This window comes from Leiobunum rupestre, chromosome 10, assembly GCF_980474605.1.
Source record: "Leiobunum rupestre chromosome 10, qqLeiRupe1.1.hap1, whole genome shotgun sequence".
Taxonomy (NCBI): domain Eukaryota; kingdom Metazoa; phylum Arthropoda; class Arachnida; order Opiliones; family Sclerosomatidae; genus Leiobunum; species Leiobunum rupestre.
Window position 1 is genome coordinate 10,878,311 of NC_143393.1, and position 26,297 is coordinate 10,904,607.

General features: G+C 40.4%; 2 protein-coding genes across 3 annotated transcripts in view; both read left to right on the plus strand.

The window, feature by feature from the left end:
• On the plus strand, positions 1-25,212 carry LOC149923646 (membrane metallo-endopeptidase-like 1). Its single transcript, XM_090161645.1, has 7 exons — positions 1-59; positions 134-243; positions 22,949-23,128; positions 24,272-24,343; positions 24,408-24,622; positions 24,686-24,865; positions 25,000-25,212. Exons 1-7 carry the CDS (start codon positions 28-30, stop codon positions 25,210-25,212), a joined length of 1,002 nt encoding a protein of 333 aa, XP_090017771.1. The 5' UTR covers positions 1-27.
• Positions 24,940-26,297, plus strand: part of LOC149923647 (neprilysin-1-like) — a 27,948-nt gene continuing 26,590 nt past the window's right edge. For both annotated transcript variants that reach the window (XR_016477036.1, XM_090161128.1), the window contains exons 1-2: positions 24,940-25,202; positions 25,287-25,473. Coding sequence is in view for 1 of the 2 variants with exons in the window: in XM_090161128.1 (XP_090017254.1) it covers positions 25,351-25,473 (123 nt within the window). In the remaining variant the exon portion in view is untranslated. The remainder of the gene's footprint in view (positions 25,203-25,286; positions 25,474-26,297) is intronic.

A 26,297-nucleotide genomic window follows, 5' to 3' on the forward strand; every position in this document is an offset into this window, starting at 1 on the left:
AAAAATTTATGAGAAATTCAGTTGAGAATGGATTTCAAATATGTCCAGGTGAACGCTGGGTATGTTACAACTGCTTTAACAGTATCAATTAGAATTTTTAATAATATTAAAATTTGTGGTTTCGCGTGAAAAGAGCCGTAACCACGTCGTGTAAAGTGACCAAATCACGAGTCATTATGGGCATTTTGGGAGCGTTGTCCATCTGTATTTTCGTTTCAGTCTTGGTTTTCGTGACTAGAGAGAGTAAGTACGAAATACGTTTTCCGTTATGGAGAGGTCACACAGGCGCCTGGGTATTAGCTGACGAAATATCACACATTAGAAAAGTCGCTTATTTTGGACGATATATGGATATTATTATGGGCTTCACGCTATGGATAGGGAAAAGTTAGTTTTTCGGAAGTGGAAAAGCCCTTTTTTTGGAAGGGGATAGGTCGATTTTTGGAAGGGGAAAAGACCTTTTTTGGGAAGGGGGAAGGTCAATTTTCGGAAGTGAAAAAAACGCCTTTTGGAAGGGGATGTCATTATAAATTGTAAATTGTAGAGGGATATCACTAGGTATGATATCACTAAGGGGTTGTCCAGTTACGATTCACTGAAGGGGGATGTCATTATCGATTGTAAATTGTAGGGGGATATCACTAGGTATGATGCCACTAAGGGGCTGTCTAGTTACGAGTCACTGACGGGGATGTCATTATTGATTGTAAATTATAGGGGGATATCACTAGGTATGATGTTACTAAGGGGCTGTCCAGTTACGAGTAACTGTAGGGGGATGTCATTACCAATTGTAAATTGTAGAGGGATATCACTAGGTATGATATCACTAAGGGGTTGTCCAGTTACGATTCACTGAAGGGGGATGTCATTATCGATTGTTAATTGTAGGGGGATATCACTAGGTATGATGCCACTAAGGGGCTGTCTAGTTACGAGTCACTGACGGGGATGTCATTATTGATTGTAAATTATAGGGGGATATCACTAGGTATGATGTTACTAAGGGGCTGTCCAGTTACGAGTAACTGTAGGGGGATGTCATTACCAATTGTAAATTGTAGAGGGATATCACTTGGTATGATATCACTAAGGGGTTGTCCAGTTACGAGTCAATGAAGGGGGATGTTATTATCAATTTTAAATTGTAGGGGGATATCACTAGGTATGATGTCACTAAGGGGCTGTCCAGTTATGAGTCACTGACGGGGATGTCATTATTGATTGTAAATTATAGGGGGATATCAATAGGTATGATGTCACTAAGGGGCTGTCCAGTTACGAGTAACTGTAGGGGGGATGTCATTATCAATTGTAAATTGTAGAGGGATATCACTAGGTATGATATCACTAAGGGGCTGTCCAGTTACGAGTCAATGAAGGGGGATGTTATTATCAATTGTAAATTGTAGGGGGATATCACTAGGTATGATGTCACTAAGGGGCTGTCCAGTTACGAGTCACTGACGGGGATGTCATTATTGATTGTAAATTATAGGGGGATATCACTAGGTATGATGTTACTAAGGGGCTGTCCAGTTACGAGTCACTGAAGGGGGATGTCATAATAGATTGTAAATTGTAGGGGGATATCACTAGGTATGATGCCACTAAGGGGCTGTCCAGTTACGAGTCACTGAAGGGGATGTCAATATCGATTGTAAATTGTAGGGGAATATCACTAGGTATGATGTCACTAAGGGGCTGTCCCGTTATGAGTCACTGTAGGGGATGTCATTATCAATTGTAAATTGTAGAAGGATATCACTAGGTATGATATCACTAAGGGGTTGTCCAGTTACGAGTCAATGAAGGGGGATGTTATTATCAATTTTAAATTGTAGGGGGATATCACTAGGTATGATGTCACTAAGGGGCTGTCCAGGTACGAGTCACTGAAGGGGGATGTCATAATAGATTGTAAATTGTTGGGGGATATCACTAGGTATGATATCACTAAGGGGTTGTCCAGTTACGATTCACTGAAGGGGATGTCATTATCGATTGTAAATTGTAGGGGGATATCACTAGGTATGATGCCACTAAGGGGCTGTCCAGTTACGAGTCACTGAAGGGGATGTCAATATCGATTGTAAATTGTAGGGGAATATCACTAGGTATGATGTCACTAAGGGGCTGTCCCGTTATGAGTCACTGTAGGGGATGTCATTATCAATTGTAAATTGTAGAGGGATATCACTAGGTACAATGCCACTAAGGGGCTGTCCAGTTACGAGTCACTGAAGGGGGATGTCATAATCGATTGTAAATTGTAGAGGGATATCACTAGGTATGATATCACTAAGGGGTTGTCCAGTTACGATTCACTGAAGGGGGATGTCATTATCGATTGTTAATTGTAGGGGATATCACTAGGTATGATGCCACTAAGGGGCTGTCTAGTTACGAGTCACTGACGGGGATGTCATTATTGATTGTAAATTATAGGGGGATATCACTAGGTATGATGTTACTAAGGGGCTGTCCAGTTACGAGTAACTGTAGGGGGATGTCATTATCAATTGTAAATTGTAGAGGGATATCACTTGGTATGATATCACTAAGGGGTTGTCCAGTTACGAGTCAATGAAGGGGGATGTTATTATCAATTTTAAATTGTAGGGGGATATCACTAGGTATGATGTCACTAAGGGGCTGTCCAGTTATGAGTCACTGACGGGGATGTCATTATTGATTGTAAATTATAGGGGGATATCAATAGGTATGATGTCACTAAGCGGCTGTCCAGTTACGAGTAACTGTAGGGGGGATGTCATTATCAATTGTAAATTGTAGAGGGATATCACTAGGTATGATATCACTAAGGGGCTGTCCAGTTACGAGTCAATGACGGGGATGTCATTATTGATTGTAAATTATAGGGGGATATCACTAGGTATGATGTTACTAAGGGGCTGTCCAGTTACGAGTAACTGTAGGGGGATGTCATTATCAATTGTAAATTGTAGAGGGATATCACTTGGTATGATATCACTAAGGGGTTGTCCAGTTACGAGTCAATGAAGGGGGATGTTATTATCAATTGTAAATTGTAGGAGGATATCAATAGGTATGATGTCACTAAGGGGCTGTCCAGTTACGAGTAACTGTAGGGGGGATGTCATTATCAATTGTAAATTGTAGAGGGATATCACTAGGTATGATATCACTAAGGGGCTGTCTAGTTACGAGTCAATGAAGGGGGATTTTATTATCAATTGTAAATTGTAGGAGGATATCAATAGGTATGATGTCACTAAGGGGCTGTCCAGTTACGAGTCACTGACGGGGATGTCATTATTGATTGTAAATTATAGGGGGATATCACTAGGTATGATGTTACTAAGGGGCTGTCCAGTTACGAGTAACTGTAGGGGATGTCATTATCAATTGTAAATTGTAGAGGGATATCACTAGGTATGATATCACTAAGGGGTTGTCCAGTTACGAGTCAATGAAGGGGGATGTTATTATCAATTTTAAATTGTAGGGGGATATCACTAGGTATGATGTCACTAAGGGGCTGTCCAGGTACGAGTCACTGAAGGGGGATGTCATAATAGATTGTAAATTGTTGGGGGATATCACTAGGTATGATATCACTAAGGGGTTGTCCAGTTACGATTCACTGAAGGGGATGTCATTATCGATTGTAAATTGTAGGGGGATATCACTAGGTATGATGCCACTAAGGGGCTGTCCAGTTACGAGTCACTGAAGGGGATGTCAATATCGATTGTAAATTGTAGGGGAATATCACTAGGTATGATGTCACTAAGGGGCTGTCCCGTTATGAGTCACTGTAGGGGATGTCATTATCAATTGTAAATTGTAGAGGGATATCACTAGGTATAATACCACTAAGGGGCTGTCCAGTTACGAGTCACTGAAGGGGGATGTCATAATCGATTGTAAATTGTAGAGGGATATCACTAGGTATGATATCACTAAGGGGTTGTCCAGTTACGATTCACTGAAGGGGGATGTCATTATCGATTGTTAATTGTAGGGGATATCACTAGGTATGATGCCACTAAGGGGCTGTCTAGTTACGAGTCACTGACGGGGATGTCATTATTGATTGTAAATTATAGGGGATATCACTAGGTATGATGTTACTAAGGGGCTGTCCAGTTACGAGTCACTGTAGGGGGATGTCATTATCAATTGTAAATTGTAGGAGGATATCACTAGGTATGATGTCACTAAGGGGCTGTCCAGTTACGAGTCAATGAAGGGGGATGTTGTTATCAATTGTAAATTGTAGGGGGATATCACTAGGTATGATATCACTAAGGGTTTGTCCAGTTACGATTCACTGAAGGGGGATGTCATTATCGATTGTAAATTGTAGGGGGATATCACTAGGTATGATGCCACTAAGGGCTGTCCAGTTATGAGACACTGTAGGGGATGTCATTATCAATTGTAGAGGGATATCACTAGGTATGATATCACTAAGGGGTTGTCCAGTTACGAGTCAATGAAGGGGGGTGTTATTATCAATTGTAAATTGTAGGAGGATATCACTAGGTATGATGTCACTAAGGGGCTGTCCAGTTACGAGTCACTGACGGGGATGTCATTATTGATTGTAAATTATAGGGGATATCACTAGGTATGATGTTACTAAGGGGCTGTCCAGTTACGAGTCACTGTAGGGGGATGTCATTATCAATTGTAAATTGTAGGGGGATATCAATAGGTATGATGTCACTAAGGGGCTGTCCAGTTACGAGTCACTGACGGGGATGTCATTATTGATTGTAAATTGTAGAGGGATATCACTAGGTATGATGTCACTAAGGGGCTGTCCAGTTACGAGTAACTGTAGGGGGGATGTAATTATCAATTGTAAATTGTAGAGGGATATCACTAGGTATGATATCACTACGGGGCTGTCCAGTTACGAGTCAATGAAGGGGGATGTTATTATCAATTGTAAATTGTAGGGGGAGATCACTAGGTATGATGTCACTAAGGGGCTGTCCAGTTACGAGTCAATGAAGGGGGATGTTGTTATCAATTGTAAATTGTAGGGGGATATCACTTGGTATGATGTCACTAGGGGGCTGTCCAGTTACGAGTCAATGAAGGGCGATGTTGTTATCAATTGTAAATTGTAGGGGGATATCACTTGGTATGATGTCACTAAGGGGCTGTCCAGTTACGAGTCAATGAAGGGCGATGTTGTTATCAATTGTAAATTGTAGGGGGATATCACTAGGTATGATGTCACTAAGGGGTTGTCCAGTTACGAGTCAATGAAGGGGATGTTGTTATCAATTGTAAATTGTAGGGGGATATCACTAGGTATGATGTCACTAAGGGGCTGTCCAGTTACGAGTCAATGAAGGGGGATGTTGTTATCAATTGTAAATTGTAGGGGGATATCACTTGGTATGATGTCACTAAGGGGCTGTCCAGTTACGAGTCAATGAAGGGGGATGTTGTTATCAATTGTAAATTGTAGGGGGATATCACTAGGTATGATGTCACTAAGGGGTTGTCCAGTTACGAGTCAATGAAGGGGATGTTGTTATCAATTGTAAATTGTAGGGGGATATCACTTGGTATGATGTCACTAAGGGGCTGTCCAGTTACGAGTCAATGAAGGGGGTTGTTGTTATCAATTGTAAATTGTAGGGGGATATCACTAGGTATGATGTCACTAAGGGGCTGTCCAGTTACGAGTCAATGAAGGGGGATGTTGTTATCAATTGTAAATTGTAGGGGGATATCACTTGGTATGATGTCACTAAGGGGCTGTCCAGTTACGAGTCAATGAAGGGCGATGTGGTTATCAATTGTAAATTGTAGGGGGATATCACTTGGTATGATGTCACTAAGGGGCTGTCCAGTTACGAGTCAATGAAGGGGGATGTTGTTATCAATTGTAAATTGTAGGGGGATATCACTTGGTATGATGTCACTAAGGGGCTGTCCAGTTACGAGTCAATGAAGGGCGATGTTGTTATCAATTGTAAATTGTAGGGGGATATCACTTGGTATGATGTCACTAAGGGGCTGTCCAGTTACGAGTCAATGAAGGGGGATGTTGTTATCAATTGTAAATTGTAGGGGGATATCACTTGGTATGATGTCACTAAGGGGCTGTCCAGTTACGAGTCAATGAAGGGCGATGTTGTTATCAATTGTAAATTGTAGGGGGATATCACTTGGTATGATGTCACTAAGGGGCTGTCCAGTTACGAGTCAATGAAGGGCGATGTTGTTATCAATTGTAAATTGTAGGGGGATATCACTTGGTATGATGTCACTAAGGGGCTGTCCAGTTACGAGTCAATGAAGGGCGATGTTGTTATCAATTGTAAATTGTAGGGGGATATCACTTGGTATGATGTCACTAAGGGGCTGTCCAGTTACGAGTCAATGAAGGGGGATGTTGTTATCAATTGTAAATTGTAGGGGGATATCACTAGGTATGATGTCACTAAGGGGCTGTCCAGTTACGAGTCAATGAAGGGGGATGTTGTTATCAATTGTAAATTGTAGGGGGATATCACTAGGTATGATGTCACTAAGGGGCTGTCCAGTTACGAGTCAATGAAGGGGGATGTTGTTATCAATTGAAAATTGTAGGGGGATATCACTTGGTATGATGTCACTAAGGGGCTGTCCAGTTACGAGTCAATGAAGGGGGATGTTGTTATCAATTGTAAATTGTAGGGGGATATCACTTGGTATGATGTCACTAAGGGGCTGTCCAGTTACGAGTCAATGAAGGGCGATGTTGTTATCAATTGTAAATTGTAGGGGGATATCACTTGGTATGATGTCACTAAGGGGCTGTCCAGTTACGAGTCAATGAAGGGCGATGTTGTTATCAATTGTAAATTGTAGGGGGATATCACTTGGTATGATGTCACTAAGGGGCTGTCCAGTTACGAGTCAATGAAGGGCGATGTTGTTATCAATTGTAAATTGTAGGGGGATATCACTTGGTATGATGTCACTAAGGGGCTGTCCAGTTACGAGTCAATGAAGGGGGATGTTGTTATCAATTGTAAATTGTAGGGGGATATCACTAGGTATGATGTCACTAAGGGGCTGTCCAGTTACGAGTCAATGAAGGGGGATGTTGTTATCAATTGTAAATTGTAGGGGGATATCACTAGGTATGATGTCACTAAGGGGCTGTCCAGTTACGAGTCAATGAAGGGGGATGTTGTTATCAATTGTAAATTGTAGGGGGATATCACTTGGTATGATGTCACTAAGGGGCTGTCCAGTTACGAGTCAATGAAGGGGGATGTTGTTATCAATTGTAAATTGTAGGGGGATATCACTTGGTATGATGTCACTAAGGGGCTGTCCAGTTATGAGTCACTGTAGGGGATGTCATTATCAATTGTAGAGGGATATCACTAGGTATGATATCACTAAGGGGTTGTCCAGTTACGAGTCAATGAAGGGGGGTGTTATTATCAATTGTAAATTGTAGGAGGATATCACTAGGTATGATGTCACTAAGGGGCTGTCCAGTTACGAGTCACTGACGGGGATGTCATTATTGATTGTAAATTATAGGGGATATCACTAGGTATGATGTTACTAAGGGGCTGTCCAGTTACGAGTCACTGTAGGGGGATGTCATTATCAATTGTAAATTGTAGGGGGATATCAATAGGTATGATGTCACTAAGGGGCTGTCCAGTTACGAGTCACTGACGGGGATGTCATTATTGATTGTAAATTGTAGAGGGATATCACTAGGTATGATGTCACTAAGGGGCTGTCCAGTTACGAGTAACTGTAGGGGGGATGTAATTATCAATTGTAAATTGTAGAGGGATATCACTAGGTATGATATCACTACGGGGCTGTCCAGTTACGAGTCAATGAAGGGGGATGTTATTATCAATTGTAAATTGTAGGGGGAGATCACTAGGTATGATGTCACTAAGGGGCTGTCCAGTTACGAGTCAATGAAGGGGGATGTTGTTATCAATTGTAAATTGTAGGGGGATATCACTTGGTATGATGTCACTAGGGGGCTGTCCAGTTACGAGTCAATGAAGGGCGATGTTGTTATCAATTGTAAATTGTAGGGGGATATCACTTGGTATGATGTCACTAAGGGGCTGTCCAGTTACGAGTCAATGAAGGGCGATGTTGTTATCAATTGTAAATTGTAGGGGGATATCACTAGGTATGATGTCACTAAGGGGTTGTCCAGTTACGAGTCAATGAAGGGGATGTTGTTATCAATTGTAAATTGTAGGGGGATATCACTAGGTATGATGTCACTAAGGGGCTGTCCAGTTACGAGTCAATGAAGGGGGATGTTGTTATCAATTGTAAATTGTAGGGGGATATCACTTGGTATGATGTCACTAAGGGGCTGTCCAGTTACGAGTCAATGAAGGGGGATGTTGTTATCAATTGTAAATTGTAGGGGGATATCACTAGGTATGATGTCACTAAGGGGTTGTCCAGTTACGAGTCAATGAAGGGGATGTTGTTATCAATTGTAAATTGTAGGGGGATATCACTTGGTATGATGTCACTAAGGGGCTGTCCAGTTACGAGTCAATGAAGGGGGTTGTTGTTATCAATTGTAAATTGTAGGGGGATATCACTAGGTATGATGTCACTAAGGGGCTGTCCAGTTACGAGTCAATGAAGGGGGATGTTGTTATCAATTGTAAATTGTAGGGGGATATCACTTGGTATGATGTCACTAAGGGGCTGTCCAGTTACGAGTCAATGAAGGGCGATGTGGTTATCAATTGTAAATTGTAGGGGGATATCACTTGGTATGATGTCACTAAGGGGCTGTCCAGTTACGAGTCAATGAAGGGGGATGTTGTTATCAATTGTAAATTGTAGGGGGATATCACTTGGTATGATGTCACTAAGGGGCTGTCCAGTTACGAGTCAATGAAGGGCGATGTTGTTATCAATTGTAAATTGTAGGGGGATATCACTTGGTATGATGTCACTAAGGGGCTGTCCAGTTACGAGTCAATGAAGGGGGATGTTGTTATCAATTGTAAATTGTAGGGGGATATCACTTGGTATGATGTCACTAAGGGGCTGTCCAGTTACGAGTCAATGAAGGGCGATGTTGTTATCAATTGTAAATTGTAGGGGGATATCACTTGGTATGATGTCACTAAGGGGCTGTCCAGTTACGAGTCAATGAAGGGCGATGTTGTTATCAATTGTAAATTGTAGGGGGATATCACTTGGTATGATGTCACTAAGGGGCTGTCCAGTTACGAGTCAATGAAGGGCGATGTTGTTATCAATTGTAAATTGTAGGGGGATATCACTTGGTATGATGTCACTAAGGGGCTGTCCAGTTACGAGTCAATGAAGGGGGATGTTGTTATCAATTGTAAATTGTAGGGGGATATCACTAGGTATGATGTCACTAAGGGGCTGTCCAGTTACGAGTCAATGAAGGGGGATGTTGTTATCAATTGTAAATTGTAGGGGGATATCACTAGGTATGATGTCACTAAGGGGCTGTCCAGTTACGAGTCAATGAAGGGGGATGTTGTTATCAATTGTAAATTGTAGGGGGATATCACTTGGTATGATGTCACTAAGGGGCTGTCCAGTTACGAGTCAATGAAGGGGGATGTTGTTATCAATTGTAAATTGTAGGGGGATATCACTTGGTATGATGTCACTAAGGGGCTGTCCAGTTACGAGTCAATGAAGGGCGATGTTGTTATCAATTGTAAATTGTAGGGGGATATCACTTGGTATGATGTCACTAAGGGGCTGTCCAGTTACGAGTCAATGAAGGGCGATGTTGTTATCAATTGTAAATTGTAGGGGGATATCACTTGGTATGATGTCACCAAGGGGCTGTCCAGTTACGAGTCAATGAAGGGCGATGTTGTTATCAATTGTAAATTGTAGGGGGATATCACTTGGTATGATGTCACTAAGGGGCTGTCCAGTTACGAGTCAATGAAGGGGGATGTTGTTATCAATTGTAAATTGTAGGGGGATATCACTAGGTATGATGTCACTAAGGGGCTGTCCAGTTACGAGTCAATGAAGGGGGATGTTGTTATCAATTGTAAATTGTAGGGGGATATCACTAGGTATGATGTCACTAAGGGGCTGTCCAGTTACGAGTCAATGAAGGGGGATGTTGTTATCAATTGTAAATTGTAGGGGGATATCACTTGGTATGATGTCACTAAGGGGCTGTCCAGTTACGAGTCAATGAAGGGGGATGTTGTTATCAATTGTAAATTGTAGGGGGATATCACTTGGTATGATGTCACTAAGGGGCTGTCCAGTTATGAGTCACTGTAGGGGATGTCATTATCAATTGTAGAGGGATATCACTAGGTATGATATCACTAAGGGGTTGTCCAGTTACGAGTCAATGAAGGGGGGTGTTATTATCAATTGTAAATTGTAGGAGGATATCACTAGGTATGATGTCACTAAGGGGCTGTCCAGTTACGAGTCACTGACGGGGATGTCATTATTGATTGTAAATTATAGGGGATATCACTAGGTATGATGTTACTAAGGGGCTGTCCAGTTACGAGTCACTGTAGGGGGATGTCATTATCAATTGTAAATTGTAGGGGGATATCAATAGGTATGATGTCACTAAGGGGCTGTCCAGTTACGAGTCACTGACGGGGATGTCATTATTGATTGTAAATTGTAGAGGGATATCACTAGGTATGATGTCACTAAGGGGCTGTCCAGTTACGAGTAACTGTAGGGGGGATGTAATTATCAATTGTAAATTGTAGAGGGATATCACTAGGTATGATATCACTACGGGGCTGTCCAGTTACGAGTCAATGAAGGGGGATGTTATTATCAATTGTAAATTGTAGGGGGAGATCACTAGGTATGATGTCACTAAGGGGCTGTCCAGTTACGAGTCAATGAAGGGCGATGTTGTTATCAATTGTAAATTGTAGGGGGATATCACTTGGTATGATGTCACTAAGGGGCTGTCCAGTTACGAGTCAATGAAGGGGGATGTTGTTATCAATTGTAAATTGTAGGGGGATATCACTAGGTATGATGTCACTAAGGGGCTGTCCAGTTACGAGTCAATGAAGGGGGATGTTGTTATCAATTGTAAATTGTAGGGGGATATCACTAGGTATGATGTCACTAAGGGGCTGTCCAGTTACGAGTCAATGAAGGGGGATGTTGTTATCAATTGTAAATTGTAGGGGGATATCACTTGGTATGATGTCACTAAGGGGCTGTCCAGTTACGAGTCAATGAAGGGGGATGTTGTTATCAATTGTAAATTGTAGGGGGATATCACTTGGTATGATGTCACTAAGGGGCTGTCCAGTTACGAGTCAATGAAGGGGGATGTTGTTATCAATTGTAAATTGTAGGGGGATATCACTTGGTATGATGTCACTAAGGGGCTGTCCAGTTACGAGTCAATGAAGGGGGATGTTGTTATCAATTGTAAATTGTAGGGGGATATCACTTGGTATGATGTCACTAAGGGGCTGTCCAGTTATGAGTCACTGTAGGGGATGTCATTATCAATTGTAGAGGGATATCACTAGGTATGATATCACTAAGGGGTTGTCCAGTTACGAGTCAATGAAGGGGGGTGTTATTATCAATTGTAAATTGTAGGAGGATATCACTAGGTATGATGTCACTAAGGGGCTGTCCAGTTACGAGTCACTGACGGGGATGTCATTATTGATTGTAAATTATAGGGGATATCACTAGGTATGATGTTACTAAGGGGCTGTCCAGTTACGAGTCACTGTAGGGGGATGTCATTATCAATTGTAAATTGTAGGGGGATATCAATAGGTATGATGTCACTAAGGGGCTGTCCAGTTACGAGTCACTGACGGGGATGTCATTATTGATTGTAAATTGTAGAGGGATATCACTAGGTATGATGTCACTAAGGGGCTGTCCAGTTACGAGTAACTGTAGGGGGGATGTAATTATCAATTGTAAATTGTAGAGGGATATCACTAGGTATGATATCACTACGGGGCTGTCCAGTTACGAGTCAATGAAGGGGGATGTTATTATCAATTGTAAATTGTAGGGGGAGATCACTAGGTATGATGTCACTAAGGGGCTGTCCAGTTACGAGTCAATGAAGGGCGATGTTGTTATCAATTGTAAATTGTAGGGGGATATCACTTGGTATGATGTCACTAAGGGGCTGTCCAGTTACGAGTCAATGAAGGGGGATGTTGTTATCAATTGTAAATTGTAGGGGGATATCACTAGGTATGATGTCACTAAGGGGCTGTCCAGTTACGAGTCAATGAAGGGGGATGTTGTTATCAATTGTAAATTGTAGGGGGATATCACTAGGTATGATGTCACTAAGGGGCTGTCCAGTTACGAGTCAATGAAGGGGGATGTTGTTATCAATTGTAAATTGTAGGGGGATATCACTTGGTATGATGTCACTAAGGGGCTGTCCAGTTACGAGTCAATGAAGGGGGATGTTGTTATCAATTGTAAATTGTAGGGGGATATCACTTGGTATGATGTCACTAAGGGGCTGTCCAGTTATGAGTCACTGTAGGGGATGTCATTATCAATTGTAGAGGGATATCACTAGGTATGATATCACTAAGGGGTTGTCCAGTTACGAGTCAATGAAGGGGGGTGTTATTATCAATTGTAAATTGTAGGAGGATATCACTAGGTATGATGTCACTAAGGGGCTGTCCAGTTACGAGTCACTGACGGGGATGTCATTATTGATTGTAAATTATAGGGGATATCACTAGGTATGATGTTACTAAGGGGCTGTCCAGTTACGAGTCACTGTAGGGGGATGTCATTATCAATTGTAAATTGTAGGGGGATATCAATAGGTATGATGTCACTAAGGGGCTGTCCAGTTACGAGTCACTGACGGGGATGTCATTATTGATTGTAAATTGTAGAGGGATATCACTAGGTATGATGTCACTAAGGGGCTGTCCAGTTACGAGTAACTGTAGGGGGGATGTAATTATCAATTGTAAATTGTAGAGGGATATCACTAGGTATGATATCACTACGGGGCTGTCCAGTTACGAGTCAATGAAGGGGGATGTTATTATCAATTGTAAATTGTAGGGGGAGATCACTAGGTATGATGTCACTAAGGGGCTGTCCAGTTACGAGTCAATGAAGGGGGATGTTGTTATCAATTGTAAATTGTAGGGGGATATCACTTGGTATGATGTCACTAGGGGGCTGTCCAGTTACGAGTCAATGAAGGGCGATGTTGTTATCAATTGTAAATTGTAGGGGGATATCACTTGGTATGATGTCACTAAGGGGCTGTCCAGTTACGAGTCAATGAAGGGCGATGTTGTTATCAATTGTAAATTGTAGGGGGATATCACTAGGTATGATGTCACTAAGGGGTTGTCCAGTTACGAGTCAATGAAGGGGATGTTGTTATCAATTGTAAATTGTAGGGGGATATCACTAGGTATGATGTCACTAAGGGGCTGTCCAGTTACGAGTCAATGAAGGGGGATGTTGTTATCAATTGTAAATTGTAGGGGGATATCACTTGGTATGATGTCACTAAGGGGCTGTCCAGTTACGAGTCAATGAAGGGGGATGTTGTTATCAATTGTAAATTGTAGGGGGATATCACTAGGTATGATGTCACTAAGGGGTTGTCCAGTTACGAGTCAATGAAGGGGATGTTGTTATCAATTGTAAATTGTAGGGGGATATCACTTGGTATGATGTCACTAAGGGGCTGTCCAGTTACGAGTCAATGAAGGGCGATGTTGTTATCAATTGTAAATTGTAGGGGGATATCACTTGGTATGATGTCACTAAGGGGCTGTCCAGTTACGAGTCAATGAAGGGCGATGTTGTTATCAATTGTAAATTGTAGGGGGATATCACTTGGTATGATGTCACTAAGGGGCTGTCCAGTTACGAGTCAATGAAGGGCGATGTTGTTATCAATTGTAAATTGTAGGGGGATATCACTTGGTATGATGTCACTAAGGGGCTGTCCAGTTACGAGTCAATGAAGGGCGATGTTGTTATCAATTGTAAATTGTAGGGGGATATCACTTGGTATGATGTCACTAAGGGGCTGTCCAGTTACGAGTCAATGAAGGGGGATGTTGTTATCAATTGTAAATTGTAGGGGGATATCACTAGGTATGATGTCACTAAGGGGCTGTCCAGTTACGAGTCAATGAAGGGGGATGTTGTTATCAATTGTAAATTGTAGGGGGATATCACTAGGTATGATGTCACTAAGGGGCTGTCCAGTTACGAGTCAATGAAGGGGGATGTTGTTATCAATTGTAAATTGTAGGGGGATATCACTTGGTATGATGTCACTAAGGGGCTGTCCAGTTACGAGTCAATGAAGGGGGATGTTGTTATCAATTGTAAATTGTAGGGGGATATCACTTGGTATGATGTCACTAAGGGGCTGTCCAGTTATGAGTCACTGTAGGGGATGTCATTATCAATTGTAGAGGGATATCACTAGGTATGATATCACTAAGGGGTTGTCCAGTTACGAGTCAATGAAGGGGGGTGTTATTATCAATTGTAAATTGTAGGAGGATATCACTAGGTATGATGTCACTAAGGGGCTGTCCAGTTACGAGTCACTGACGGGGATGTCATTATTGATTGTAAATTATAGGGGATATCACTAGGTATGATGTTACTAAGGGGCTGTCCAGTTACGAGTCACTGTAGGGGGATGTCATTATCAATTGTAAATTGTAGGGGGATATCAATAGGTATGATGTCACTAAGGGGCTGTCCAGTTACGAGTCACTGACGGGGATGTCATTATTGATTGTAAATTGTAGAGGGATATCACTAGGTATGATGTCACTAAGGGGCTGTCCAGTTACGAGTAACTGTAGGGGGGATGTAATTATCAATTGTAAATTGTAGAGGGATATCACTAGGTATGATATCACTACGGGGCTGTCCAGTTACGAGTCAATGAAGGGGGATGTTATTATCAATTGTAAATTGTAGGGGGAGATCACTAGGTATGATGTCACTAAGGGGCTGTCCAGTTACGAGTCAATGAAGGGGGATGTTGTTATCAATTGTAAATTGTAGGGGGATATCACTTGGTATGATGTCACTAGGGGGCTGTTCAGTTACGAGTCAATGAAGGGCGATGTTGTTATCAATTGTAAATTGTAGGGGGATATCACTTGGTATGATGTCACTAAGGGGCTGTCCAGTTACGAGTCAATGAAGGGCGATGTTGTTATCAATTGTAAATTGTAGGGGGATATCACTAGGTATGATGTCACTAAGGGGTTGTCCAGTTACGAGTCAATGAAGGGGATGTTGTTATCAATTGTAAATTGTAGGGGGATATCACTAGGTATGATGTCACTAAGGGGCTGTCCAGTTACGAGTCAATGAAGGGGGATGTTGTTATCAATTGTAAATTGTAGGGGGATATCACTTGGTATGATGTCACTAAGGGGCTGTCCAGTTACGAGTCAATGAAGGGGGATGTTGTTATCAATTGTAAATTGTAGGGGGATATCACTAGGTATGATGTCACTAAGGGGTTGTCCAGTTACGAGTCAATGAAGGGGATGTTGTTATCAATTGTAAATTGTAGGGGGATATCACTTGGTATGATGTCACTAAGGGGCTGTCCAGTTACGAGTCAATGAAGGGCGATGTTGTTATCAATTGTAAATTGTAGGGGGATATCACTTGGTATGATGTCACTAAGGGGCTGTCCAGTTACGAGTCAATGAAGGGCGATGTTGTTATCAATTGTAAATTGTAGGGGGATATCACTTGGTATGATGTCACTAAGGGGCTGTCCAGTTACGAGTCAATGAAGGGCGATGTTGTTATCAATTGTAAATTGTAGGGGGATATCACTTGCTATGATGTCACTAAGGGGCTGTCCAGTTACGAGTCAATGAAGGGCGATGTTGTTATCAATTGTAAATTGTAGGGGGATATCACTTGGTATGATGTCACTAAGGGGCTGTCCAGTTACGAGTCAATGAAGGGCGATGTTGTTATCAATTGTAAATTGTAGGGGGATATCACTTGGTATGATGTCACTAAGGGGCTGTCCAGTTACGAGTCAATGAAGGGCGATGTTATTATCAATTGTAAATTGTAGGGGGATATCACTAGGTATGATGTCACTAAGGGGCTGTCCAGTTACGAGTCAATGAAGGGGGATGTTGTTATCAATTGTTAATTGTAGGGGGATATCACTTGGTATGATGTCACTAAGGGGCTGTCCAGTTACGAGTCAATGAAGGGGGATGTTGTTATCAATTGTAAATTGTAGGGGGATATCACTTGGTATGATGTCACTAAGGGGCTGTCCAGTTACGAGTCAATGAAGGGGGATGTTGTTATCAATTGTAAATTGTAGGGGGATATCACTTGGTATGATGTCACTAAGGGGCTGTCCAGTTACGAGTCAATGAAGGGCGATGTGGTTATCAATTGTAAATTGTAGGGGGATATCACTTGGTATGATGTCACTAAGGGGCTGTCCAGTTACGAGTCAATGAAGGGCGATGTTGTTATCAATTGTAAATTGTAGGGGGATATCACTTGGTATGATGTCACTAAGGGGCTGTCCAGTTACGAGTCAATGAAGGGCGATGTTGTTATCAATTGTAAATTGTAGGGGGATATCACTTGGTATGATGTCACTAAGGGGCTGTCCAGTTACGAGTCAATGAAGGGCGATGTTGTTATCAATTGTAAATTGTAGGGGGATATCACTTGGTATGATGTCACTAAGGGGCTGTCCAGTTACGAGTCAATGAAGGGCGATGTTGTTATCAATTGTAAATTGTAGGGGGATATCACTTGGTATGATGTCACTAAGGGGCTGTCCAGTTACGAGTCAATGAAGGGGGATGTTGTTATCAATTGTAAATTGTAGGGGGATATCACTTGGTATGATGTCACTAAGGGGCTGTCCAGTTACGAGTCAATGAAGGGCGATGTTGTTATCAATTGTAAATTGTAGGGGGATATCACTTGGTATGATGTCACTAAGGGGCTGTCCAGTTACGAGTCAATGAAGGGGGTTGTTGTTATCAATTGTAAATTGTAGGGGGATATCACTAGGTATGATGTCACTAAGGGGCTGTCCAGTTACGAGTCAATGAAGGGGGATGTTGTTATCAATTGTAAATTGTAGGGGGATATCACTTGGTATGATGTCACTAAGGGGCTGTCCAGTTACGAGTCAATGAAGGGCGATGTGGTTATCAATTGTAAATTGTAGGGGGATATCACTTGGTATGATGTCACTAAGGGGCTGTCCAGTTACGAGTCAATGAAGGGGGATGTTGTTATCAATTGTAAATTGTAGGGGGATATCACTTGGTATGATGTCACTAAGGGGCTGTCCAGTTACGAGTCAATGAAGGGCGATGTTGTTATCAATTGTAAATTGTAGGGGGATATCACTTGGTATGATGTCACTAAGGGGCTGTCCAGTTACGAGTCAATGAAGGGGGATGTTGTTATCAATTGTAAATTGTAGGGGGATATCACTTGGTATGATGTCACTAAGGGGCTGTCCAGTTACGAGTCAATGAAGGGCGATGTTGTTATCAATTGTAAATTGTAGGGGGATATCACTTGGTATGATGTCACTAAGGGGCGGTCCAGTTACGAGTCAATGAAGGGCGATGTTGTTATCAATTGTAAATTGTAGGGGGATATCACTTGGTATGATGTCACTAAGGGGCTGTCCAGTTACGAGTCAATGAAGGGCGATGTTGTTATCAATTGTAAATTGTAGGGGGATATCACTTGGTATGATGTCACTAAGGGGCTGTCCAGTTACGAGTCAATGAAGGGGGATGTTGTTATCAATTGTAAATTGTAGGGGGATATCACTAGGTATGATGTCACTAAGGGGCTGTCCAGTTACGAGTCAATGAAGGGGGATGTTGTTATCAATTGTAAATTGTAGGGGGATATCACTAGGTATGATGTCACTAAGGGGCTGTCCAGTTACGAGTCAATGAAGGGGGATGTTGTTATCAATTGTAAATTGTAGGGGGATATCACTTGGTATGATGTCACTAAGGGGCTGTCCAGTTACGAGTCAATGAAGGGGGATGTTGTTATCAATTGTAAATTGTAGGGGGATATCACTTGGTATGATGTCACTAAGGGGCTGTCCAGTTACGAGTCAATGAAGGGCGATGTTGTTATCAATTGTAAATTGTAGGGGGATATCACTTGGTATGATGTCACTAAGGGGCTGTCCAGTTACGAGTCAATGAAGGGCGATGTTGTTATCAATTGTAAATTGTAGGGGGATATCACTTGGTATGATGTCACTAAGGGGCTGTCCAGTTACGAGTCAATGAAGGGCGATGTTGTTATCAATTGTAAATTGTAGGGGGATATCACTTGGTATGATGTCACTAAGGGGCTGTCCAGTTACGAGTCAATGAAGGGGGATGTTGTTATCAATTGTAAATTGTAGGGGGATATCACTAGGTATGATGTCACTAAGGGGCTGTCCAGTTACGAGTCAATGAAGGGGGATGTTGTTATCAATTGTAAATTGTAGGGGGATATCACTAGGTATGATGTCACTAAGGGGCTGTCCAGTTACGAGTCAATGAAGGGGGATGTTGTTATCAATTGTAAATTGTAGGGGGATATCACTAGGTATGATGTCACTAAGGGGCTGTCCAGTTACGAGTCAATGAAGGGGGATGTTGTTATCAATTGTAAATTGTAGGGGGATATCACTAGGTATGATGTCACTAAGGGGTTGTCCAGTTACGAGTCAATGAAGGGGATGTTGTTATCAATTGTAAATTGTAGGGGGATATCACTAGGTATGATGTCACTAAGGGGCTGTCCAGTTACGAGTCAATGAAGGGGGATGTTGTTATCAATTGTAAATTGTAGGGGGATATCACTTGGTATGATGTCACTAAGGGGCTGTCCAGTTACGAGTCAATGAAGGGCGATGTTGTTATCAATTGTAAATTGTAGGGGGATATCACTTGGTATGATGTCACTAAGGGGCTGTCCAGTTACGAGTCAATGAAGGGTGATGTTGTTATCAATTGTAAATTGTAGGGGGATATCACTTGTTATGATGTCACTAAGGGGCTGTCCAGTTACGAGTCAATGAAGGGGGATGTTGTTATCAATTGTAAATTGTAGGGGGATATCACTTGGTATGATGTCACTAAGGGGCTGTCCAGTTACGAGTCAATGAAGGGCGATGTTGTTATCAATTGTAAATTGTAGGGGGATATCACTTGGTATGATGTCACTAAGGGGCTGTCCAGTTACGAGTTAATGAAGGGCGATGTTGTTATCAATTGTAAATTGTAGGGGGATATCACTTGGTATGATGTCACTAAGGGGCTGTCCAGTTACGAGTCAATGAAGGGCGATGTTGTTATCAATTGTAAATTGTAGGGGGATATCACTTGGTATGATGTCACTAAGGGGCTGTCCAGTTACGAGTCAATGAAGGGGGATGTTGTTATCAATTGTAAATTGTAGGGGGATATCACTTGGTATGATGTCACTAAGGGGCTGTCCAGTTACGAGTCAATGAAGGGCGATGTTGTTATCAATTGTAAATTGTAGGGGGATATCACTTGGTATGATGTCACTAAGGGGCTGTCCAGTTACGAGTCAATGAAGGGGGATGTTGTTATCAATTGTAAATTGTAGGGGGATATCACTTGGTATGATGTCACTAAGGGGCTGTCCAGTTACGAGTCAATGAAGGGCGATGTTGTTATCAATTGTAAATTGTAGGGGGATATCACTTGGTATGATGTCACTAAGGGGCTGTCCAGTTACCAGTTAATGAAGGGCGATGTTGTTATCAATTGTAAATTGTAGGGGGATATCACTTGGTATGATGTCACTAAGGGGCTGTCCAGTTACGAGTCAATGAAGGGGGATGTTGTTATCAATTGTAAATTGTAGGGGGATAGCACTTGGTATGATGTCACTAAGGGGCTGTCCAGTTACGAGTCAATGAAGGGGGATGTTGTTATCAATTGTAAATTGTAGGGGGATATCACTAGGTATGATGTCACTAAGGGGCTGTCCAGTTACGAGTCAATGAAGGGGGATGTTGTTATCAATTGTAAATTGTAGGGGGATATCACTAGGTATGATGTCACTAAGGGGCTGTCCAGTTACGAGTCAATGAAGGGGGATGTTGTTATCAATTGTAAATTGTAGGGGGATATCACTTGGTATGATGTCACTAAGGGGCTGTCCAGTTACGAGTCAATGAAGGGGGATGTTGTTATCAATTGTAAATTGTAGGGGGATATCACTAGGTATGATGTCACTAAGGGGTTGTCCAGTTACGAGTCAATGAAGGGGATGTTGTTATCAATTGTAAATTGTAGGGGGATATCACTAGGTATGATGTCACTAAGGGGCTGTCCAGTTACGAGTCAATGAAGGGGGATGTTGTTATCAATTGTAAATTGTAGGGGGATATCACTTGGTATGATGTCACTAAGGGGCTGTCCAGTTACGAGTCAATGAAGGGCGATGTTGTTATCAATTGTAAATTGTAGGGGGATATCACTTGGTATGATGTCACTAAGGGGCTGTCCAGTTACGAGTCAATGAAGGGGGATGTTGTTATCAATTGTAAATTGTAGGGGGATATCACTTGGTATGATGTCACTAAGGGGCTGTCCAGTTACGAGTCAATGAAGGGCGATGTTGTTATCAATTGTAAATTGTAGGGGGATATCACTTGGTATGATGTCACTAAGGGGCTGTCCAGTTACGAGTCAATGAAGGGCGATGTTGTTATCAATTGTAAATTGTAGGGGGATATCACTTGGTATGATGTCACTAAGGGGCTGTCCAGTTACGAGTCAATGAAGGGCGATGTTGTTATCAATTGTGAATTGTAGGGGGATATCACTTGGTATGATGTCACTAAGGGGCTGTCCAGTTACGAGTCAATGAAGGGGGATGTTGTTATCAATTGTAAATTGTAGGGGGATATCACTAGGTATGATGTCACTAAGTGGCTGTCCAGTTACGAGTCAATGAAGGGGGATGTTGTTATCAATTGTAAATTGTAGGGGGATATCACTTGGTATGATGTCACTAAGGGGCTGTCCAGTTACGAGTCAATGAAGGGCGATGTTGTTATCAATTGTAAATTGTAGGGGGATATCACTTGGTATGATGTCACTAAGGGGCTGTCCAGTTACGAGTCAATGAAGGGGGATGTTGTTATCAATTGTAAATTGTAGGGGGATATCACTTGGTATGATGTCACTAAGGGGCTGTCCAGTTACGAGTCAATGAAGGGCGATGTTGTTATCAATTGTAAATTGTAGGGGGATATCACTTGGTATGATGTCACTAAGGGGCTGTCCAGTTACGAGTCAATGAAGGGGGATGTTGTTATCAATTGTAAATTGTAGGGGGATATCACTTGGTATGATGTCACTAAGGGGCTGTCCAGTTACGAGTCAATGAAGGGCGATGTTGTTATCAATTGTAAATTGTAGGGGGATATCACTAGGTATGGCGTCACTTAGGGGCTGTCCAGTTACGGTTACTGAAGGGGATGTTATTAACATTTGTAGGGGCATTGTTAGTAGGTACGGTGTTATTAAATGCGAGTCCCCTAAGAAGGATTTTAAATACGTACGATGTCACTAAACTTGGTTTCATGTCACTAAACTACATCGAATGGCCACCTTCGCGTTTTATTCATTTAATACACAATCAAATAAATAAATTTTCGATTGAAACCACCAATTTAGTTCTTTGCGAGTATCTGGAAAATTTTAACTTTCTGTAAATTTATAAATTTCCAGCCCTGATTTAAATTAATGATTGGAAATAAAAGAGAATCGTAGCTATACTCATGGTATTTTTGAAGACATTAATTGGTAAGCTTGAACTGTTGAGGACACTAGATGCTTATTGTACTGTAATATGATTATTTCACTATTGAAGATATTTTGGTGTATATCCAAATATGTTTTGGTAATCTTTATTTTTATTTTTATTAAATATTTGCCCCTTCTTGTCCGCAGTGAATGACATTGATTTAGCTTTTCATCATTACCGGGATTATATAACTTCTATTAAAGTTAAAGAAAACTATAATTATATTGGTAACATAAAATAATTTTCGTTTGAGATAAACAGCACAATATATTTACACGTTTGGAAAATGACGAACGAGTTAGCAAAATCTCCCAGAATGCTCTGACCTCTCCATAAAAAGATCTTGACAGCATAATTCTGTTGTAGGAGATGTAAAGGTTGTAATAGATGCTTAAGGAAATCGCCAAGAAGTAATATTTACGAGAGCCAGGACCCGAAAGTTACTGTTTAAAATAAATAATAATCACCTAGCGATTTTTGTGGCCTTTAATTCAGGTGGCCGGGTTAAATTGCGTTGCAGGGTGATGACAAACCTTTCATGCTACGCTCATAGTGCTCGTTGAAATAATCCAATTTTTCACCCGTACGTTATGCTACAAGTTCTAGCATTTAACCAGGTGGCTTTTTTGAAATATTAAGGCTTAGCTAAAACATGACGTTCTGTTCATAGGTTAAAAGTTATCATTATTTCAACAAGCACTATATAAACAGTTTCTTGCAGGCTCTCGGGGAAAAAATGTAAACAAAGAAATGTACTGGTTTATATTTCGGAAAATGATTTAAAAACATGTATTATTCGTAAAATTTGAGCTTTTTATCGAAAAAAACGTCGTTTTTCCGATTAATTTTACAAATTTATCAAAACATTAATCGGATAATACAGAAATATAAATTACTTGATCAAAACATTTTCCGAATAATTTTGAGAGCTTTATCTATTGAATAAAAGTTAACCATCCCCGACCTCTACTCTCGGAAATATAAGGTTCTTGGCGATTTCCTGGAAAAAAGTTTTATTTAAGCGTCTATTGAGAATATTCCGATGTCAAAGGTGATATGTCAGCGAAAGCCGCGGATATATACAGTTATATGGACAAGACGGTCGACCCGTGCGAGGATTTCTACAATTACACTTGCGGTAACTGGAAGGCTCACCATCCGGCCAACAACGCCAATCCAGAAACGTCCCAATTTAGTCTCTTGACAAACCACATTTTTAAAACTTTCTCTAGTAAGTAAAGTGAATTTGTACAATTTACCAAACGTTTCTATAGACCAGCGGTTCCCAATTTGTTTTTGCTATGGAACCCTAAATTATCCACCTATTTCTGGCGGAACGCCAACTAATTTTTGTTACTTATCTTAAAAGACTCTTGACACAAACAAAGATTACGGCGTTGCGAATTGTCGGAACCCCTTTGACTATTCCGCGGAACACCTTTTGGGAACCGCTGCTATAGACTTTCTTTAAAATCTTATGCATGGTGTTTGATTAAAAATAGATTTTTGGAAAACATGAAAAAATTCTTTGAATTTTCTAAAAATTAGAAATCAGAATTTTCCCTACTTGATACCATATGTAACATAATCACTCATGAGTATTTTCCTTGTTCACGAGATATGACGTAACCAAGAACGTATATATGTATAAGAACGTTGAACAAAAGGCATCGCTTTTACCATGATTTAATCGGTTTCAGAATAACTCCGTCCTAAACTCCGCGTGCGCTGGAACTAGAAACGGTTTTACACTTTAGCGCGCGCCGCACGAGGTTTTTTGGGCGGAGTTATTCTGTAACCGATTGCATCATGGCACCAGGCGCCAATTTGATCGTTCAACGTTTTTATACAAATATACGTTCTTGACGTAACTAACGTCACTTCTGGTTCCGTGACGAATAACGTGTCATCAGCTAAGTTACTGATGGGTAACGGTAGTTAGTGATCCCGGGATTTCGTGTCCATGGTAAGTTGGTAACTTCTTCAATAGCGTTTTTGGGTCCTCTTATTGTATGTTCCGTGTGAAACTGATGAGTGATTATGTCACATATGATCATAATTACGTATACCCTGAACATTTCGAAACTCTAGCACAATCAAACACCCTGTATATGGAAAGTTTAAAGTTATCTATATCTTGGAGAGAGTTTCACGAATATTTATATAGAAAAATAATGCACATTTGAAAAGAGTCCATAGAAACTTTGCCATTTTTCTACTGGATTCCGAATACGTTTCGGTAAAATTTCTACAGAAAAGTTTTGTAATGTTCTATAGTATTTCGAACATATTTCCAAAATTTCTAAAGAATATTTGTTGTAAGGGGTACGTTTATAGTCTGCGGGAAGTTATTTAGTGTCGTACATTTTCGCAGAAATCCTTCAGGTTTTACCCACCAGCTCCAAGCCACGCGGAATCGCTTCTTTCATCTACAATTCTTGCGTTAGTAAGTAGTTTAGCGCTTAGTTTTGTTCAACTGCGGATTGATGCAAACCTCTTGTTCCCTTCAGATGATTCCAAAAACAATCGCAAAGAGGAGCTCTTGAAATTGGTCGACCAATTTAACGGCTGGCCTATTTTGAACTATCCCAGATCAGCTCCGTACGGCAACCTTTCAACCATAGTTGACTATAGTATACAGGCTCTGCTTCAATATAACCTGAAAATTGTTCTGGAATTTCAAGTCATCCCCGATTTTTTGGAAAGCGATAAACTTGTGTTAGGAGTAAGCGCTTCATAATTTACTGTTCGATAACAATTGCTCCGTCACACGAATGCTTTGTTGCAGATTTCGAAAAGCTCTTCACTGTCAAGTTACTGGGCGAAACGTAGTCCTAGGTTTGATAACTACGCCAAAATGCCAAGCATTGAGGATTTGGTTTGTTTTTTAAAACCCGACTGCTATACGTTGAAGAATCTGCAAATTGATATTTGGAAAATCCTAAAATTGGATGCAGAGTTTAAGGTCGTACAGTTAATATTTTTGTAGAGACATGGACACTAGAGATACAGTGTCCATCTCTGTCGATCTGTTAATTATTCTACGAATAATTTGCCAATTTATATTACAAGTACAAGGGAACGAAACTATTTATTATGTAGAAAATCTACGAAGGTATCAGTAAAGCAAAAGTCACATTGGAACAGTTGAATCAACAAGCACCATTGACAGCCGTTGGTCGAGATTGGGTTGAAGTTGCTCAAAAAATTTTAACAGGCATTTCGGTAGAAAAAAATTACAAGGTTTTAGCCGATACCACCGTCGTAAATAGATTACTCAAAGTACTTGCCAGGGAAGATATCAGGTTGGATTAGGAGTACTTTTAGCTACTTGTGCTAAGTATAGGTGATCATAGGCCTAAATACAATATCGTTATACGTTTTTAAAGAGTGGTGAAAAATTGGTTCCTCCTAAAAGTCATTCTACAATTGGGGCCCAAGGTCAGTAACTTTATGCGTCACGACGGTATTGATGACGGAATCCGATGCGCCCAAGAAGTGAATAACTTAATGCCGTACGCCGCTGCCGAAATCTACAACATTTATTGGTCTCAAAAACCTGGTAAAAGAGAACAGGTTCGTTTTTTATCAATGATTTCGATTCGAGATTATAGCAGGACGTTTCTATGGAAAGGTCAGCGCACTTCTCTGACTCTGCCGTTTAACGAATTGGAAGCAGTAGCTCCACTAGGAATTTTCCCAGAGTAGGCGTTGCCTGATTTACAGCCCCTTTCAAAGTTTTCAGACTAATATCCACAGACCTTTAATGATTAATAAGATTTTTAGCGCGTAGCTGAATCTAAACATTTTAATATATTATAAAATATTAAAATACTATAAGAAATAATTAAAGATACAAAATAATTAATAATTAAAGATACAAAATAATTAATAATTAAAGATACAAAATAATTAATAATTAAAGATACAAAATAATTAATAATTAAAGATACAAAATAATTAATAATTAAAGATACAAAATAATTAATAATTAAAGATACAAAATAATTAATAATTAAAGATACAAAATAATTAATAATTAAAGATACAAAATAATTAATAATTAAAGATACAAAATAATTAATAATTAAAGATACAAAATAATTAATAATTAAAGATACAAAATAATTAATAATTAAAGATACAAAATAATTAATAATTAAAGATACAAAATAATTAATAATTAAAGATACAAAATAATTAATAATTAAAGATACAAAATAATTAATAATTAAAGATACAAAATAATTAATAATTAAAGATACAAAATAATTAATAATTAAAGATACAAAATAATTAATAATTAAAGATACAAAATAATTAATAATTAAAGATACAAAATAATTAATAATTAAAGATACAAAATAATTAATAATTAAAGATACAAAATAATTAATAAT